The 19,459-nt window shown below is 36.3% G+C and overlaps 1 protein-coding gene across 2 annotated transcripts in view; it reads right to left on the reverse strand.

Moving 5' to 3' along the window:
• CNTN5 (contactin 5) overlaps nucleotides 1-19,459 on the reverse strand; it is a 1,123,865-nt gene that overhangs the window by 44,600 nt on the left and 1,059,806 nt on the right. For both annotated transcript variants that reach the window (XM_070425923.1, XM_070425924.1), the window contains exons 19-21: nucleotides 17,640-17,710; nucleotides 15,027-15,261; nucleotides 5,770-5,879 (exon numbers count right to left, since the gene is read on the reverse strand). In XM_070425923.1, coding sequence (XP_070282024.1) covers nucleotides 5,770-5,879; nucleotides 15,027-15,261; nucleotides 17,640-17,710 — 416 coding nt within the window. The remainder of the gene's footprint in view (nucleotides 1-5,769; nucleotides 5,880-15,026; nucleotides 15,262-17,639; nucleotides 17,711-19,459) is intronic.

The raw sequence follows: 19,459 nt of genomic DNA on the forward strand, positions 1-19,459 counted from the left end.
GACTTAGAGGATTCACAACAAATAAAACTGTTGCTGGGATGAGAGCTCTGATTTGAGGTTCTCTCTTCCCAAATTGTTATCACTAGTCACAATTTAAATAACAGTAGCATTCTTTGGGGTATTAGATGCTTATTGCCTGAAGTAACTAAATTGATAACATAAAAGATATTTATTTCTTATTTGATTATGGAAGTTATCTGAAAATCAACAGTAGCCTTTAAATCCAATAGACATCTCTCTCTCTATATAAAGCCAGTGACCAGAATGCCAGAAAGACTAGAATGACTGGTCACTGTAATGCCCACTGCATTCGGCCAACCAGCCTGATTGGGGGGTTGGCCAGATCCCACCTGTGCACAAATTCATGCACCGGGCCTCTAGTTTAAAATAAAATACAAACTCTTTCCATAATCTCGATATCACTATATAATCTTATGTCTGTCCACCTAGCTCTCTGACTACTTTTAATTTGTCTAGATCTCGCTTAATCACTTAGCAGCTTTAAACATAGTAGGCTATTTCCTTCTTTTTGATCAGCAATTTTAGTTTGTTTTATACCTCTCATACCTGGGTTCTCTGTCTCCATGCCAATTTCATGCTGATTGCTCCTCTCTAGCTAAACATCGAAATTCTGAGTGCATCAAGACATAGCTTAGCACCACCCCACCCCATTCCTCCTTCCATTTCTTCTTTCCTCTCTTCTCCTCTGGAAATTTGTCCTTAGGTGCTTTCATCTATTACAATGGCCTTAAATACCACCTCTATGACTGCCACCTTTATGTCTTCAGCCCTGATCTCTTATTAGAGTCCAAACTCACATATTTTACTGCTTAACTGACTTATTCTTTTACATTCCTAATCAGCATTTCAAATTGAATTTAGCCAAAATAGAATTATTTTTTACCTTGAAATATGTTCAAGTCAGTAATGTAGGAATCATTTCCTTTCCATCCACATTTGATCAGTCAGGAAATCCTGTTGACCTGCTTCTAAAATATGTCCTGCTCCACTGTTAGGACCTAGTCTAAGTAACCATCACTTCTTGCTTGGATTATTATGATAACCTCCTAATTTCTACTCCTGGACTTTCTCCCCTTCTTGTATTCTTCACTAAGAACAACCAGAGTGATGTTTTGAATAAATGTAAATTAGACACATTTGCCCCAGTGGCTTTCCATTGCATTTGAAATAAAACACAAATTCTTTCTATAACATATATATTCCTGCATAATTTGTCTCTGTCCACTTAACTCTCCTACTACTTTTCATTCCATTCACACCACTGCTCACCAGGGTGCAGTAGCTCCACTTCCTTCTGTTCCTTAAAGGAACCAGATGTGTTCTACCTTTGAACTTCTATATGTATTCTTATCTAAGTTTACTCACTTGTTTGCTTGTTTATATTTTACTTGTCTTTCCCATTAGAATAAAATATTTATAAGAGTAGAACCTTTTCTAACTTATTCACGCATTTCAGTTCAGGGGAAAAAAGAGAGGTGGCCCTGAACACCACCTCCACTCCTTTCAAAATGGCACCTAGTGCCTTTATAGTAACTAGCTCTTTCAGACATTATAGGTAAAGCTGCAATAATAACGAAACAAATGACTCATAGGATTATATATATTTGTTTTTTTGTCACCATGCTTAGAATTCTACCATTAGTAAATACAGCTAGTATTGCGGTTGGGATAGAATAGAGGAGAAAGATAGTGGTGAGATGAAAATATTAAGCTTTAGGGTGTCACTACCTTTTAGTAATATTTAGTTTGGGAGATCATTTACTAAGAGAAAAGAAAACTGATAAAAGAAAAAAAATAATAAGATGATGAAAGCCATAAGTTCCAGGGTAGGTAAGGTGAACAGAAGAGGTAGAGTTCTCCTTAAAGGGATGAAAATGCAGAACAGAGAGGATGGGGATGATGCTGATAAGCTTTACTTACATCACACTTATTTTTAAATCTACATGCAACTATACAGTTATGAGATAGTCTCAATAAAAAATCATCCTTGCTGGTTATATTCTACTTAAAATAATAGTTAATGTCATAGTTGGCCACTGAAGTATATGAAGTTTTAATTATTTTCTGATTATAAGAAGTATACATTTAATTTCCCCATTAAAAGATATTGACTTTTTTGGTAACAAGATGCCATCTTTTTAAAACTGCAATTTATAATGCACTATAAAATTAGCATAAATGTTCCTGTGCCCTGGGATTTTATGTTGATTCCATATGTAAAAATAGTTGTCAGAATTTGAGTTGATTTATTTTAACTTAAAAAAATGTGGTCATTGTGATGATTGTTCTAGAATTTGATTCATTTCCTATTAATGTTTGATCCTTAGAAATATTCCATTTTTGCTTGTGATAATTTGTCATTTTGAATGAAATAGGCTAAGTACAAACATTGTGCTCTGACACTTCTGAGTGCTACTGTTGAATGATCTTGATCCTGCTCTCCAGTCAACCTTTGATCATCAGCATTCCGTGAAACCTCACAGAGAGCTGTTATTACAGTCAGTCATGGTGAGAGCACCAAGGTCAGCAGGGTCTCTGCGTGCCATACCAGCTGGGCAATCTCAGGCCTCATCTTTCTGAGTTTCCCAGCAGCATTTGACTCAGAAGCTCACTCCATCTTAAAATTCCTCCTTTGGCTTCTGAATTTCTTCAGTGTCTCCCTTAGTTTCTTTGGCCAGGTCCTCTTTCTTTCCTGAGTTCCAAATGGTGAGGCACCAGAGGGTCAATTCTCAGACATTTCTATCAACACCCGGCAATCTCAGCCAGCACATGCGTACAAACCACCTATACACTGATGATTCCTCAGAGCTACAGCTCTAACTCTAACCTTTTTCTTAACACAAAACCCACTTGACAACTATTTCTGGAAATAAAAAAGGCTTACAAAGTTTAACACATCTAAACAGAATCCTTGATTTTTTTTCCCTCTGAAAAAATGTGCTCTTCTCTATTTCTCATATATGTAATTGATATGTCATTCACTCACTTACTTGGGTCAAAAATCTCTGGAATTATCTTTGGTAATGCTCCACCTCCAATTTATTATCAAATCCTGTTATACCTCCAATTCAAAATATATCTTAAAGGGTCCATTTCTCATTAACTCCACTGCTACAATTCTAGTTGAAAGCAACCTCATTGTTACTTAGGTTGTACCGACTGTCTTCGCTGTTCCTCCTGATGTCATCTCTGAGGTCTATTCTCTACCCTCTAGACTGAAAGAGGCTTTTAAATGTCATACCCTGACTTGACTCTTTAACACCCTTTTATAGCCTCGCCTTATAATTAGGATTAAATCTGAACTCCATTTTTTGCAGGTCACAAGACCCTGTGTAACCTGGCTGTGTCCTGGTGATTTCTCCATCACTATGCTACCAACCCCCCTGTTGTTCACTGCTCTCTCACCAGAATCTCTTCCTTCTTGTTCTTTGAACAAGGCCTGCAAGCTCTGACTTCAGAGCCTTTGAGTTTGCTGCCCTCTCTGCTTCTCTCTCTCATTTGGTCATGTTTCTACTCAAATGGCAAAACCTCAGAAATGGTGACTTCTCAAACCTCTAAAAATAGCTGACTCTTTCACTCTCTACCTTCACGTCCAGTTTTATTTACTATACAGAATTTATCATCACTTGACATGTCACACACTTATTTGTTAGCTTGTTTATTGCTTGTCCCCCCCCCCGCCCCACTCCAACATAAGCTCCACAAGAACAGCGACGTTATTTTTTTGTTTATTGTTTTATGCCTAGCATAAAATTTAGTATTAGTATACCTTCAATACATATTTGTTGGATTAATAAATGAATGGTTTATTTTTTAGGAAGACAAGAATTGTGCACAAATCTAAATCATATGTGATCTTTGCAGGACCTCACAGAAAACTGTTATTACAGGTAAATCATGGTGGGAAAGTGAAGGTCATGCTCTGAGGGCAGGCAGAACAAAGGTGGAGAGGAACTGGCTGTGTGAGAGGAGCACGGCTTTGACCTATAGGAGACCGGATCCTCATTCCTTTGCACACCGGAATACACTCTGTGGCTTTCTAAAAGTGTGCACACCAGACGCTCTGATGGAGGGATCGAGGTGGGTCTATATTTACAGAGTTGTTTTAGGTTGGTTTCCTTAGAAGCAGAGCTTGAGACAGAGATTTGAGTGCATTTGATTTATTGTGAGAGTACCTACAGGTAGACTGTAAAGAGGGGGAGGAAAGGAGAATGTGAAAGAAGAGGGAGCTGAGCAAGAGTGTGGTCCCAGGTAATCTGGCCCTGGTCAGATGCACACAGCAACCCTCTAGATTATAAACTGCATCATAAATTTGTTTCCTCCTTGAGGAAGGAACCAGCGTCAGTCAGAGTCAGCCATTGGCTTTGGGTTGGGTTGCCTTTTGTAGGGAAGGTGACTTTTCTGGTAAGACAGTGCCCCTCAGGAGAGGGCAATTCTCCAGAGAAGCGCTGAGAACCATTAACCAGCACTCACAGCAGCTGGGGGATGGTGCAGTGGCCCAGTGAAGGGAAGCTGGGAAGAACACCCCCATATCTTCTATATTGGTATTAGAAGAAGATGATTGTGAAGCGCAGATATTCATTCACTCAACAAATATATACTGTAGGTGCCATGAACCAAGTACTACCAGTCCTGGTGATCAGACATGGTCCCTGAAGCATGGATAGGAAAAAGAGTGATTTTAATAAAATGAATGTGCAATTATGATAAGATAAATGCTAAATTACCTATCACCAAATAATGAATTGAAGCAAGACTGTAGAGAAGAATCCATGATTTTTGCATAGGTAATGTGTCCTTATACTAGTACATGGTCCTTGCTGTCACTTAGAAATATTGTAAAAACTCTTTATCACAGTAATCGTTTTTTAATGCTATCTGTATATTAATTAAATAGTTCTCACACATTATTTAAACACTCTAATAGAATAAGGAAAAGCTTGTGTTGGTGTACAAGTTCTATACTTGATCATTTTTCAAAAATCAAGATGATTTTCTCTTAGTGGGGTTAAAACAGCAAAAATAAAAATAAAAAGTTTAAAGGCAACTGAGATCTTGGGTTAGATGCTAATTCTTTTTTGTCTTTTAGAAATTACCCCCCAACCACTACCCCCAGTTCTGGTGAAGGCAAGAACAAGAGATACGTGAGGAATAGGGATCTTGTTTTTGTAGAATATTCAAGTTCACAGACTGCCCACACTCCTGGAGGCTAACAGTTCATTAAGTTGATGAATTGTTATAAAATGTTCACCATTATAAGGCTGACATAACTGTTTAAAAATAGAAAAATTTAAGGAATGAGAAATAATTTCAATAAAAAAGCACAGATCACAAAGCTCCAAACAAATTTGAGAATTTAGCAGTAGGGGGTAAGATTTGCCAAGGACGATATAGAAGAAAGACTTGTTTTATACATTTAATTATTAGAGGAAAATATACAAAAAAAAATTAACAACCAGTAAATTGAATAACAGTAATTAGCCACCTGTAGCTATTGAAATAGATCTATTTTCATCTGTCTTTTTTAAAAAAATTCTTTGCATGGTGCTACGGAAACAAACTGAAAAATAAGCCATCTAATGAGCAACATAATACATGTCCATAAAGTAGCATATTTCTTACTTTCTTTGCCACAAAGAAAAATTTCAAAGGAATGCAATTCTGTTAAAATGTCACTAAACCAGCTCTTTAGGAGAATGTGATGCCAGCAGAAATAACAAGGCCTATTTTCAATAATTCTGTTCATACCTCAAATCCCTGTGGTCTTCCTAGACTCTCTTTCAGATGTTTCCATGCAATAAGAATCTCTGACATGGACACACTTGTAGCTTTGACATCTGTGGGAGCGGCACTGGGTTCTGTAGGAAGGAAAATGGAAATGATAAACCACAATGGTAGCAAGTTAATGTCTATCAAAGGTGTTACTTTTTCCACCATCTTTTTGCGATGAAGTGCTGTGGTAGTTCCAAAAAACACCAGATAAAAAGACGATCTTTTTGGATTTCTATACTTTGGTCAAGTCTCATCTAACCTTACCAACGAGAAATGAGGAATCTAGGAAGACGAACAGAGAAGATCTTTGTCCTTTGATTAACTAGGACATTTCTGGAGAAGTTAAATTGTTTGACTTACATTGCCTGCCATCTACCATAATGATCAAAAGAATGGACTAGGCGTCAGGATTGGCCTTTTTTTTTTTTTTTTCCTGTGCTGTTTGCATTCAAAACCATTATATATTTATTTACCTTTAGGCAAGTAGCTTCATCTTTTCCTAAGCCCAGTGCCCTCATTTGTAATGTGGGCATAATAAGAGTACTTAGCTTAGAGATTTTTTAGATTAGTTTTCATTGGAATAACACATACAAAATATTGAGCACAGTCCTTGGTACTTAAAATATTCATTCACAAAATACCACTTATTATTATTTTATTTTTTTAGCCGTTGCAGGCACAAAGAGTCTAAATTACATGAGTTGTTTTGTTGTTCCAACCACAAAACCACATGTCCATGATTGTATAAGGAATATGTTATGAATCACGGTATTTAAAAGGCATGAGCTGACTTTTAAGACAACTGTAGGGCGAAAAGGAAAAGTCCTTGAAGGTCTCCAGGCTGTTGCTATGCTCAGCGACATTTCTCACTATTTTTTTTCCAATGCACCATGTCTGACTGGCATCCATCAAGAGCAGCACTTTGAGGTTGTACTTGATGTGAGGAAAAAAATATTTTCAGCTTTGACACTGCGGAATCATAACTACTATGTCACAAACACATATTCAATGAAATGACAGAATAAAGGCTATACATTAGTTCAAATAGTTCTGTACAAATTTGATTTAAAAAACTATCCCTTAAAAACTGTAGAGATTTTAATATTAACTCCATATCACTGGTAAGAGCTCAGATTACTCTGTTGAAAATGTTTTTGTTGTTGTTGTTGTTGTTTTTTGCTTGTTTTAGATTTAGGTAACCATATGCCAAAGACAGAATTCTAAATAAAAATTTTAAAAGTCATTATGAGAAATATAGAAAGAATTCTAACAATTTTTTTGTGTGGAGATTTTTCCATTTCCAATGGAAGGTAGTCACACATCTATTTGGAGAGCCTATGCGTAGTATTAGTTGAGAAATATCAATCAAACATCTGCCTTTGTTATTGTAAAAGGAGTCCACAGAAGATTTTCAAAGGTACATGTTTACACAGAGAATGATTTTCTTTTGGTAAAGCATTCATTAAGATCACATGCTATGATTGTGTTAATTCAAAGTGCTGTGGTGAATTCACATTAATCTTTACATGGAAGCTGACATAAATTCCTGTCTCACTTTGCAACTGCCTGTTATTAGTGCATTTACCTGATTTTTTTAAAAAAATTCTGGGGATAGCTTCTACTATTTTATTCTAAAATTCATGTAGGCAGGCTTGCAAAAAAAGTTTTTTTCATTGCTATTTAACAGGAGTAAGATTTTTGATTTTGCAAGTAAAGGAAAGGAAATGCTCATGTTCTTAAGATGTGTTCACCCTGATCTCCAGGAGTTCGGATATGATCTATGGATTTCAAAGACAGCCACTCAGAGTAAATTGGCTATTTGGAAGCAGTTTTGCTTATCTTTTAAATGAATGCATTGCAGAGATTTGTATGCCAAATGCCTCATTTCAGCTTTTATATTATTGAAGCAATTACATCTTTGTCAAAGGAGATTGCAGGGGGATAAATAATTTCAGAAGCACAAAATATATGGTTAGGTAGCAGCTTTTATATCTCTTTCCAAGTCTAGAAAAAGTATTTCTCTATCAGCTTTCTGTAGCATTACACAAATTTAAGTATTTCTCAAACAGACATAAGAAAGTTTTAAAAAAGTAAAAAATAAGAAAAGTTAAAAAAAGATAAATATTCAGAAACCTATTTCTCAAACAAGCATCCTGATTTCTATTTATAAGCTCTGAGGATATTAAATCAGGGTCAAACCCAAGCTGACATTTCACGTTTGCATTCTTGCAGGCTAAACATTATAGTTGCATCTAATTAAATAAGGGTAAATAAATCAAGAACTGAAGAGTCATTTTTTTTTCATTTGTTTAACCTTCTAGATGTAAATAATAACAGAAGTAGATGTGCATATTACACCAAAATAATACCTAAACTTGAAATTTCAGCAAGTGAAATCATAATCTCAGTCAGTTTACTTCCAAGGGTTTCAGTATGTGCCATTTATAGCCAAGTGAATATTCTTGTGTGAATCAAAAAGTTTGTCTGTAACCCTGCACTGAAGGCCTGGGAGGGGGTGGAGTAGGATGGAGGGAGTCAATGGGAAGAAAAAGGAGACATCTGTCATACATTCAACAATAAAGATAAATTATAAATCAATCATTTCGAGCTCTAACAATAAAGTTTGTCTGTAGGCAGGAGTAAATGACTGGGTCACAGCTTATCTGGGTTGGATTGGAACTAGCTATTTGGGGATCCCATTATCCCTGAGTGATGGAAGGTCACAACTAGAAAGAATTTTCCAGAGACACTTGGATCAAAGCTCCCAATGGATGGGCAGTTGGTCTCCAGTCATCTTTTCTTTGCCTAAATCATGTATTAAATTAAGTTATTCTAACATTTCATGTAAAAATAAAAACTTCTGGCTTCTTTGGGGACAAACGGGTAATATCAATCCTGAATACTTGGGTGTTGGTAGATGAGAATTAGCAGCTGGCCCCATTAGTCAGGGCATGTTCTTTTAGTAGAGTCCCTATTTTATCACACTGAGAATACTTCACTTATTTCTATTTCTTACCTGACCTCTATAGACTTTGGGACTATAAACCTATGTTTTAAACCCATGTCCTCATTTTGCGGAGGAAAAATGTGACATATCTAAACTCTGCTTCCAGCTCTGCATGAGTCCCACCTAGAACTCATGTCTCAAGAGTTCTTTCCTCTGTTGTAAAATGGGCACCAAGGAAGTGGCTGGCTCATTTTCCATCTCTAGTCAGTTTGGGGGCATGGAGAGAGATTTTATAGGAAACATATATAATTCACTCTCTTGCTGCCCAATTACTTCCAAATAACTGACAGAGTAATGAATGGAATCAAATTAAAAATAAAAAGCAGCACAGCCGATGTGGCTCAGGGGTTGAGTGGTTTGATTTCCAGTTGGGGCACATGCCCAGGTTGTGGGCTTGATCCCCAGTGTGGGGCATGCAGGAGGCAACAGGTCAATGATTTTCTCTCATCATTGATGTTTCCATCTCCCTCTCCCTCTCCTTCTCCCTTCCTCTTTGAAATCAATTAAAAAAATTTAAAAAAATAAAGAACAAACAACATAGATAAAGAGCAAAAACAAAGGTAATAATTGCCAAGTTTTGAGCAGTTGACATGTGTCAAACCCTATTCATATTTCTTACATGTATTAATTGATCCTCTAACAACCCTACTGTCACTATTTTCAGATGAGGAAATTGAGGGGCAGAGAGATAAGCAATTTGCCCAAGGTGACACAGCTGCAAGTGGGTGGAGAGGTTTTGAGCAAGGCAGTTAGGGCTAACCACTATGCATCCTGCTTCTGTGTATGTGTCTGTGTAACACACACCCTTTGTTATTGCTCTCTCTTCTCCTTGCCCTTCCACTGCTGGCTTCCCTCAGGACTATTGATGTTGGGATCCCCACCTGGGCTCTATAAGTCTTGCCAGAAACTACCTAGACCTCCACATTTCCTATTTAACCTGCCTTGAGCTTACTATAAAATTTTAAAATCTTTTATGGAATTTTGATAAATTAGAATCATAGCTGCACTGCTCCTCATAGATCCTGTCACATTCACGTGTCCCTAAAACTCTCCTGATCTGTAAACCACAGGATGTTTCCTGCCACTCTCACTTCTATTATACTCAGGCAATTTGATGAAAATTCAAGAATCTATTTCTGAGATCTTACTTGTGTTATATTTAATAGACTTAAAGACTTGAAAAGATATCTCTCTCTGATATTATAATGAGGGCATGGTTAACTTCACTCCAATCTTGGCATAGGAAATGGACAGACTGATTGATAGATTTCAGTTCCTGTTAGATTGAAAATTTGGAACAGCATTACCATGTTCATGAATTTAGATGATACATTTGTATTAAGTGACCTAGCAGCAGGACTTCTCCAAGTAATATGGGGGGCTGTGCTTGTAATATTGATTATACATCTGACTTCCCAGGAGCAGTGGGTAACAGCATTAATCAAAGGAGGGTTTAATAAACTCCTTGGGAGAAGGGTTATGGTTTCATTATTTAAAAATTCAGTGAAAAAAGCTGTAGTTGAACTTTTACAGACACTAATCCAAATGGATCATCTGGCAAAGACAGGAAATTATTTCTTGTATTTTACAATGAATATGTCAATTTATTAATTTTCAAGTTCATGTAAATCCCACTGAGCTCAGTTTCAGCTAAAAACTGATTGGAGGAATAACATCTCATGAATGTTGGGTTTTAATTTGAGCTGTGGTATCTCCATTCTCAAGGAGATAATTGCATATGATTTTATGAAAACGAGGAGAGGTTTTTGGTTTTAATAAAAAGAAAAGCAGCACATATTTTACATACAAGACAAAAGCAAAAAACAAAAACAAGAAAACACACAAAAAATACCACAACAGTAAAAACCACACACACAATACACCAAAACACTAGAAAAGGCTGAAGCTCATCACAAATAAACAAATATTTCAATCTATAATTGATTTATATTGATTTTTCCATATTTTTCTGTTAGATGTAATTGAATGTTCAGGTTATCTCCATTTTCCAAAGCTATAGTAATAAGAATTAAATGGAAAATGGGTGTAAGTTTGACAAGTATGTCTAGAAATATGGAAGTAAAAGTCAATCTGATTTTTCATCTAGAAAAAAATCACTTTTATCACTTCTAACCATATATTTTTAATATCACTTCTGTTGAAACTTTGCTAGTCTTTAAAAACATTAGAATTGTTTCCAAAATGAGGGTATTGTATAGGATTATATCATACTCTCATATCTGAAGTTAAGTCAGGGTTAGTGTGCATGTAAGTCTTGCTTGATTTAAAGAGTATAGGTAATCAATAGATGTGCAGTGTGCATGGAAGTGATGTCAGATGCCGCTTGGCACTGATGGAGCAATTCAGGGTTACTTCTATTGCGGAAACCATGGAGCTCTCTGACAATCTAGGGCAACAACCAACCTCAGTGTCATGAGTCAAGGCATTTCCCAAGGGATTTACTAAGTATCAATATGTATAAATGATTAGTCCTCTTAATAACAGATCACATTCAAGGTTTTCACTATAATAATGTAATTCTTACTTGCATTTAAATAAGCTTTCTTGAGAGGAAAATGAAAAGATGGGAGTATAGGCAATGCACATCAACACCTATGGAAGTGTGTTCTGCATGTGAGATGCCATCCATGTGCCAGCGGGAAATGGGTAGCTAACTGGGTACTGTAAGGTGTGTCTTGTAGTCCTTGTGGTTTGTGGTTCCCTCCAATCAACATTAATTCTGCTAGCTGCTTCTGATTCAGCTTCTGGGACATGTTTTCTTCCTGATTTGCTGTCAGCTCTAGGCAGGTATTGGGTATTTCTGATATGAAGAGAGAGAACTATGCCCATAAGCAGAACTAGAGAGCCATCTCCCTCCTCCTACTCTGTATATAAATACAGAGGGATTTTAGGGTGTAAACAGGTGAACTAGGTTAATACAAGAACAAACATGCAGAATTTGTCTTATGGGGAAATACAGTCTCCATCAGATCAGCTGGGTCTCAGTCGAGACTATGATGACGAAGGTACGCTGTGAATCTGTATGAACGTCCACAGGCAGAGGGAGGCATCGGCACTGGCATGAGTCTGATATTATTTTATACGTTTATTACAGTCCTTGACTCTTTAAAAACGGCTCAATCTGGAAAACCTTTACTCCTCTTCAAGTAAAGCAATTTGCCAAGTGTTTAAAAAAGGGTGTTGATTTCCTTCTTTTTAGTATATAACAAAAGTGGGGAAAATTAAAAACATTGAAATGAATATTTTAGGATGTAGAATAAGTTGACAAAATTTCAGTTTTAGATTTGTAATGGCTCCCAGAGATGTTCCAGTTCAAGACTTAGATTTTTTTACACGGAGGAAGGAAGGATGGGTAAACTGCCCGGGATGCACAGTGCGTGTGAGCAGACTGAACTCGGGCTTTGCTGACTCCAGGCACCGGCTCTCCCTTCCCATTGTACTGCCTTTCTTAGTTGACATGATTTAATGATGCTAAACACTTTACTCATATTTACACACAAAGTTCCAAATTAGTAAATTTAATTAGTGAACAAGTGCCAAAATATGTTTGAATTTTGTTGTCAGAACAAAGGCAGATTCTATCCAGATTTAATTTGCTGATATTTTTCATATTTCAGTCTACCAAAATAAATGAAGTGTTACTATGAAATGTTACAGTAACAACCTCAGTGTCTTTGAAAGAAAATGTGCATATTTCCTATCTAGCTTGAAAGAGAAATCTCCAAAGGCAAACCATTTCAAGTTTAAGGAAACTCAGTATAAACAACCCATGGTAGCTGCTATAATTCCATTTCAAAGCGAAAGTTGACAAGAAAAGTACAATTCTGGATTTCTTAAAGGCAGCACTGGTGTTAACATACAAAACATGTGCACAAACGCCTCCAATTCATCTTATGTAACCTTCGGGGCTATGTGCTCGATGATTAGGTTGAAAAAATTTTAAGGCAACAAGAGTAAGCACTTCCTGAATAACACATGTAGTTCAAAATAGATTTTTGGTGTAACATAATACAAAATGTTCTTATAAATAATAACATAATACATTAATAAAATATTATTATATACATTCCTGATGATATAGTATAGGGTAGTGGTTAAAAGTATGAGCTTTGGAGTCATACGCACTTAGGTTCAAATCCCAGGTCTGCCACTTAACTACAGTCACTTACAACTCTGTCACTTCCTGGTGTCAATTTGAGCATGTTCCTTAACCTCTCTGAGCCTCAGTTTCCTGAAAAGTAGATTGAGCCTTGAGATTCCTACCTCATATTTGATTGTAAGAGTTAGTATAACTAATATAGTCCACCAGCTCTATCTGAAACACATCAGACATTTGAGATGTTAATTGCATGGGTACGTCATTGGAACATCTATAATTCGTTGTTATTACTTGGTTCTTCATTTTCCTGGTCATTCTTTTTTTAATATATATATTCTTTATTGATTAAGGTATTACATATGTGTCCTTATCTCCTCACTGTTCCCACACCCCTGCTTCATGCCCTCACCCCCCTGGTGTCTGTGACCATTGGTTATGCTTATAAGCATGCATATAAGTCCTTTGGTTGGTCTCTCCCCCTTAACTCCCACCTTCCCCTACCTTCCCTCTGAGTTTTGATGGTCTGATCGATGCTTCTCTGTCTCTGGATCTGTTTTTTCTCACCAGTTTATGTTGTTCATTATATTCCACAAATAAGTGAGATCATGTGATATTTATCTTTCTCCAACTGACTTATTTCGCTTAGCATAATGCTCTCCAGGTCCATCCATGCTGTTGCAAATGGTAGGAGTTCCTTCCTTTTTATAGCAGCATAGTATTCCCTTGTGTAGATGTACCACAGTTTTTTAATCCACTCATCTGCTGATGGGCACTTAGGCTGTTTCCAAATCTTCGCTATTGTCAATTGTGCTTCTATGAACATAGGGGTGCATATATCCTTTCTGATTGGTGTTTCTAGTTTCTTGGGATGCATTCTTATGCTAGGATAAACTTTCTGCCTCTGCTTCAAAATCTGGCTCTATGGTAGACAAATATAAGGCAGCTTGTTTTGAAAAACTACATCTTACATAAATCAGAACCTACTTTTGTGTTTCAATATTTAAAGAGCCTTATTTATATCCTCCTATGATCTCCAGTACAAAAAGATGAATAATTCTCTTCAGCTTTTTAAGTCACAAATGTGGGCATAAAGGAAATAAAAAGGTCAGTTTATAAAGACAATCATTATTTGGAAGGTCAAGTAAGTTTTGCCTTTGGTGGAACATTTTTTCAGTCATTTGTCAAATTTAGGAAATGGAAGGCATTATTTTTATGCTCAGGGCCAATGGAAAATTTGCACTTAAATAGAAGGACTAATAAGAAAAGCTAATTTTAGGATAAGATCTATCATGCTTTCTCTCACTCAGAAAGTTGGATTTTTGTTTTAAAACTTGATAAAGCCTAGGATTTTGATGAAGAAAGCCGAGTAATGGGTTTACTGCCTGCTAAATCCTGCCTACCTCATGGTTTTATATTGAGAATTACATGAGATTAATCATATGAAGGCAGTGTGTTACAGAAAAATCAAGGATTTAATGATTACACAGACTTGAGTTTATTCTCAATTACAAGCTGTGTAACCTTAAACTTTTCTGAACTTGAATTTTCTTTTATCTACAAAGGGGATAATAATGCCTATTAGGCAGCATTGTCAAGGGGATTGAAAGATGTCACATGTGAAAACCTTCCAATAGGAAACCCTGTCTGAAACTTCTTTGTCAGTGCAATGTGGTGTGTATGACATTAGTCATAAATACACATATTCATTGTTCATATAAATGGTTTCTTCATTTAAATTTATTTTATTTAAATTTAATGGGTTAAAACATAAAATTATCTACAGTTCAAACCATAGATGGTTGGTTAAATACCCATCCAGAGACTAGAATACACTACAGCTATTAGTAATATTGTTATTATCATGGAAATATATTTGCCATATATCATTAGAAAGTGAAGAACACGAAGCAACAGATATGGAATGATCAATTTTTTTTTTAATGAAAATTATTTGGAAAAATATATCTAAAAAGTATAGTGAGACTATAGGTGAGTTTTATTTCCATTTTGGTGTATCTATATTTTATAATATTTGTACAATAATATCTCACCCATATAGCAAAATATTAAAATATATTGAATAAAAATAAGGATAAAGAAACTGACCTCCTTCAGCTGAGCAGATGACCACAATTTGACTGAAAGGTCCATCCCCTTTATTGTTGTAGACACCAACTTTCACTTCAAAGGGAGTAAGAGGAGGGACACTTTCATCTCGATAAATGAACTTCGAAGCTTCAGAGGATGTCACCATTTTCTCCTTCCACCCGCGTGTTCCATTGGGCCTGAAAGCCACAATATAGCCAAAGCCTTCCCCATTCTGAAACTCTTCTGATACTGGCTAAAGAAGAAAAATGCAATTAATTATAAGTGAAATAATGAATTAAAAAATCCACTTCTTCCAAAAGTTTAAGTTTCTAAAAACTATGGATAACTATAGAAAAGGAGACTCCAATCTTTATGGTACACTAGAGGCCTAGTGCACAAATCTGTGTACAGATGAGGTCCAGGTGGCCCACCCTGATCAGGGCAAGGAGGATGATCAGGGATGGGGCTGGCTGGGCGAGGGGACATGGGTGGTTGGCAGCCAGCCCCACACCTGATAGGAGTAGGGGGAGCTGGTTGGGGGTGGGGCTGGCCAGGGGGAGGGGCCCCTGCCCCCTGGTCAAGCTCCTGGTTGAACTCCCAGTTGAACTCCCAGTTGAGGGGGCAATTTGCATATTAGCCTTTTATTATATAGGATTAAAAGCCAACATAGCATAATCACTTGGCAGTGGCTGGAAATTTAAAAGGCTTTTAAGGGTAAAGAATGAAAAATTAAATAATATCAGTTGGTATTTAAGGAAAGTATTAAGAGTACTGAAAATTCCTGAAGTAAAACAAATTTGCTCCAATTAGTCCTATATATGAAATGAAGGCCTTTGGATTGCACACTAGAATTTAACAAGTTGGGAAAAAATGTCATATAATCTGGGGGTCGGGAAATCTTATCACTGGTGATGCTCTGTTGAGCTGCTAGCACAGAAAATCTAGGAAACATTAATTTAAAACCTTTCTTCTACTGTTTTTTTTTAAATTGCTTTTGTGCTTTACTAACATATGAAAAAATTGGAATATAGTATTTGTTCAAGAAACTTTCTGTACTTAAAAGGCTTATATTTAAATTTGTTAAACAGGCATCAGTTATGCATCAAAAAAAGGAGTACTTGTGATTGACTAGTTAGTGAATGGAATAGTTACCAGCCAATGCCTAGCACAATGCTCAACACATTGTAGATACTCAATAAATATTTGCTAAATTTTTTTCTTTTGAATATTGATTTGAGAAAAAAGTGTATTGAGTAGAATAAAAGAGACAAAGACTATTGAGTTAAAGTACTACAGATTGAATTTTACATCCCTCCCAAATTTATGTGATGAAATCCTAACCCCCAGTGGGATACTTTAAGAAGAAGGGCCTTTGGTGGGTGATTTGATTATAAGGGAAGAGCTTGCACGAATGGGATCAGTGCTCTTACAAAAGAGACTGGAGAGCTCTCTTGCCTCCTGCCATTGAGGACAGTGAGAAAATGACTATCCACCAGGAATCAGGCCTCACCAGGCCTCAACCTGCTGGTGTCTTGATTGTAGACTTCCAGCTTCCAGCACTGTGAGAAATAAATTCCTGTCATTTATAAGCCACCTGGTCTATACAATTTTTGTTCTAGCAGCCTGAGCTGACTTTGACACAAAAAGGGTACAGGGAAGGCAATTCCATTTAGAGAAATTTGATCTCGGTGAAGTTCAGGTATTGGGAAGTTAATTCCTCTGCAGAAATCAAAACAAGACAAAACGTTTTATTGAAGAAGAGGGGAATGGACATAAGAGCAGGACAGAGAGCGTGCTCATGGAAAATTTCTTACTGGGAAAAGACGTTTTTCTATACATTTGATCATTGTCCCTAGAGTGTCAGGAATTTGTTTAGTTTTCTCCAGTAGACATTTTCATTTAGATTCCATTTTCATATTCTAAGGCATAGTTTTGTGAGCTACACCGCTATACTGAATAATAAGGTAATTTATCATCAAAAAAGGAAAGTGGCTTCATGAAAAATAAATGCATCTCTCACACTTCTTTGATAAGGAACAGAGATCATATGGTGAGGGAGGCAAAAGAACGTAAGTTTTGTTATCCAAGTCCCCAATTCTACTGCTTCTCAGAGAAAGTAGTTAAATTCTGTCTCAGTTTCATGATTTTTAACACAAGGAAAATGATCCCCACTAATAGGATTGTTGTCTGGAATAAATGAGATAAGCAAGGCATTATGCCACAAAGTCAATGGGGGTGGGAGGGATCAGTTCCTTCCTCCCCACTAGCTTTAGACTCCAAGTAAGTCAAGGGTGCTATTTAATCTTGAAATAATTAAATATTGAGCTAAGCCAAGCAGACATCTAAAGTACTATATAAGAGGATGTGTTTTAATCAAAACTTTATTATGAGATAGCCTGTTCACAGGAAGGCGTTCCACAGACTTGGAGAAAAGTCAACTGGGGCCTGGTATGAAAATGAGAAAGGATGATGTTGGCAATATCTATCTGAGCACTGCATGCTCAATGTGTTCCTTCACCTCATTGAAACAGAAATTACTCAGTCTCTCTGTACCAAGTACAGACACTAAATATGTAGCCATATTTCCTAAGGACTCAACTAGTTCTGATATCTGAGTACAGGCTTTCTTACCTCCCAGGCAATGACTAACTCGTGCCTTCTTCCACTTCTTCCACTTACGTTGGTGGGTGCTGTCTTTGGAACTGTGGATAAAATGGGCAGAGAGCAAGTGATAAATACATGTGTAATTTAAGTGTCTTTATAGTAAGAACACATCATTAGGTTGGGTAAAATCCTGATATAAACAAATCAAAGTTTGTTCGAAGTTACTGGTGATATTCAGTATTAAAACAAGATGTTTGTGATAGATATCCTACATTCAAATCTATGAGTGATATGTATTTTTCTTGGCCACATACCACATCCCCAAACCAGTCTTCTTGTACATGCTATATAAGAGTAAGATCTAAATTATAATTAACCTGATAGATAAGGACATCTACTAATGGTTAGTTAGTTTTTGTCCTACAAAATTTCTATTTCTTCTTCTTTCTAGGGATGTGACTTTTCTGTGGTTTCAGGGCTTGCAGACTCCCTGGAAAACCCACAGGTTGACATTAGCATTATTGATTTGCTCATTAGAGCCCCAAAGAGCTCTAAAGAAATCTTAGCAACACTTCCATGGATTGAAAATTTATTTAAACAAATAAACATTAAAAAAATAAAACTAAATAATGAATCTCTCTGCAAACTGCAAAATATATAAGCATCCTGTGAAACTTTTTCAAATAAATATTAAAAGAATAAATGTGTCAAAGGAATTAATTTCCCCTTCACCACACCAAACCACAAAATCTGCAGCTGAAAGGAAACATTTTCAAATGAAGAACTGTTAAATGAAGAGAACTATTAAAAGAAATCATTTTCCAGGCTATGAGCCTGCAGGAGCAATTTTACACTTCAGTGTTGGATTTATATCTCAGAATATAGTTTTTAAACACCATTGATATACTCATAAACAATAAATTCACTCCTATATATTACCTGCCTCTATGAAAGGCAATTAATTGCTGGTAGATACTCACACAGCATTTTATATACCAGCAAAACTTATGTAGAATTTATATTCTACTAGAAATAAATAAAAAATAAACATTCTCCTTGGGCAAGAAGTAGAAGAGAAAAGTCTGTGAATATATAATTGGCTCCACTGAAACAAATAAACTACATTTGCTAGGGTCCCAACTTCATTGTCCTTGGACCCTTTGTTCCATGAACTAGTTCTTCTTTTGCTTGTGCACATGTAGAAGTCTACACACAACAGCAGCTACCTACCATTCTTTCCTCACAGTTACATGTATACTAAAGATTATTCACCCTGGCCGGGTTGCTCAGTTGGTTGGAGTGTCATCACATACACCAAAAGGTTGTGTACTCAATTCCCCATCAGGGTACATACCCAAATTGCTTGTTCGATCCCCAGGAGGGGTGCATATTGGATGCAATGATTGATGTTTCTTTCTCACATTAATGTTTCTGTCTCTCTTTATTCCTCTCTCTCTCTCAAATCAATTTAAAAAAGATATCCTCAGGTGAGAATTAAAAAAACTTATATATGGAGTTCACTCTCATAAATTTCCTCAGAATTACATGAAATTGGATACCTCTTTATCTTTCATTCAAGAAGCCACAAGAAATTCAACTAAGAAAAAAAATGACAGTGTTATAGCAATAACTGAATATGTCCTATTTATACGAACAATGAGCAAATCATTTTATGTGAGTTTTTGGTAGTAGTCATGGTTATTGTTACATATAATAGCTATGACCTTAACACTATGTTCCCAAACCAGTGTTATATAGGACTAATTCTAAATTCCATTCTTAGTGTATAGTATGAGTAAGGCATACAAGAAGGGAGATGGTTTAACTGTATTCCCTCAGTGGCTAAA

The sequence above is a fragment of the Myotis yumanensis genome, unplaced genomic scaffold (genome assembly GCF_028538775.1).
Source record: "Myotis yumanensis isolate MYYU_CA2020_CCGP unplaced genomic scaffold, mMyoYum1.0.hap1 SCAF_10, whole genome shotgun sequence".
NCBI classification, from domain to species: Eukaryota; Metazoa; Chordata; class Mammalia; order Chiroptera; family Vespertilionidae; genus Myotis; species Myotis yumanensis.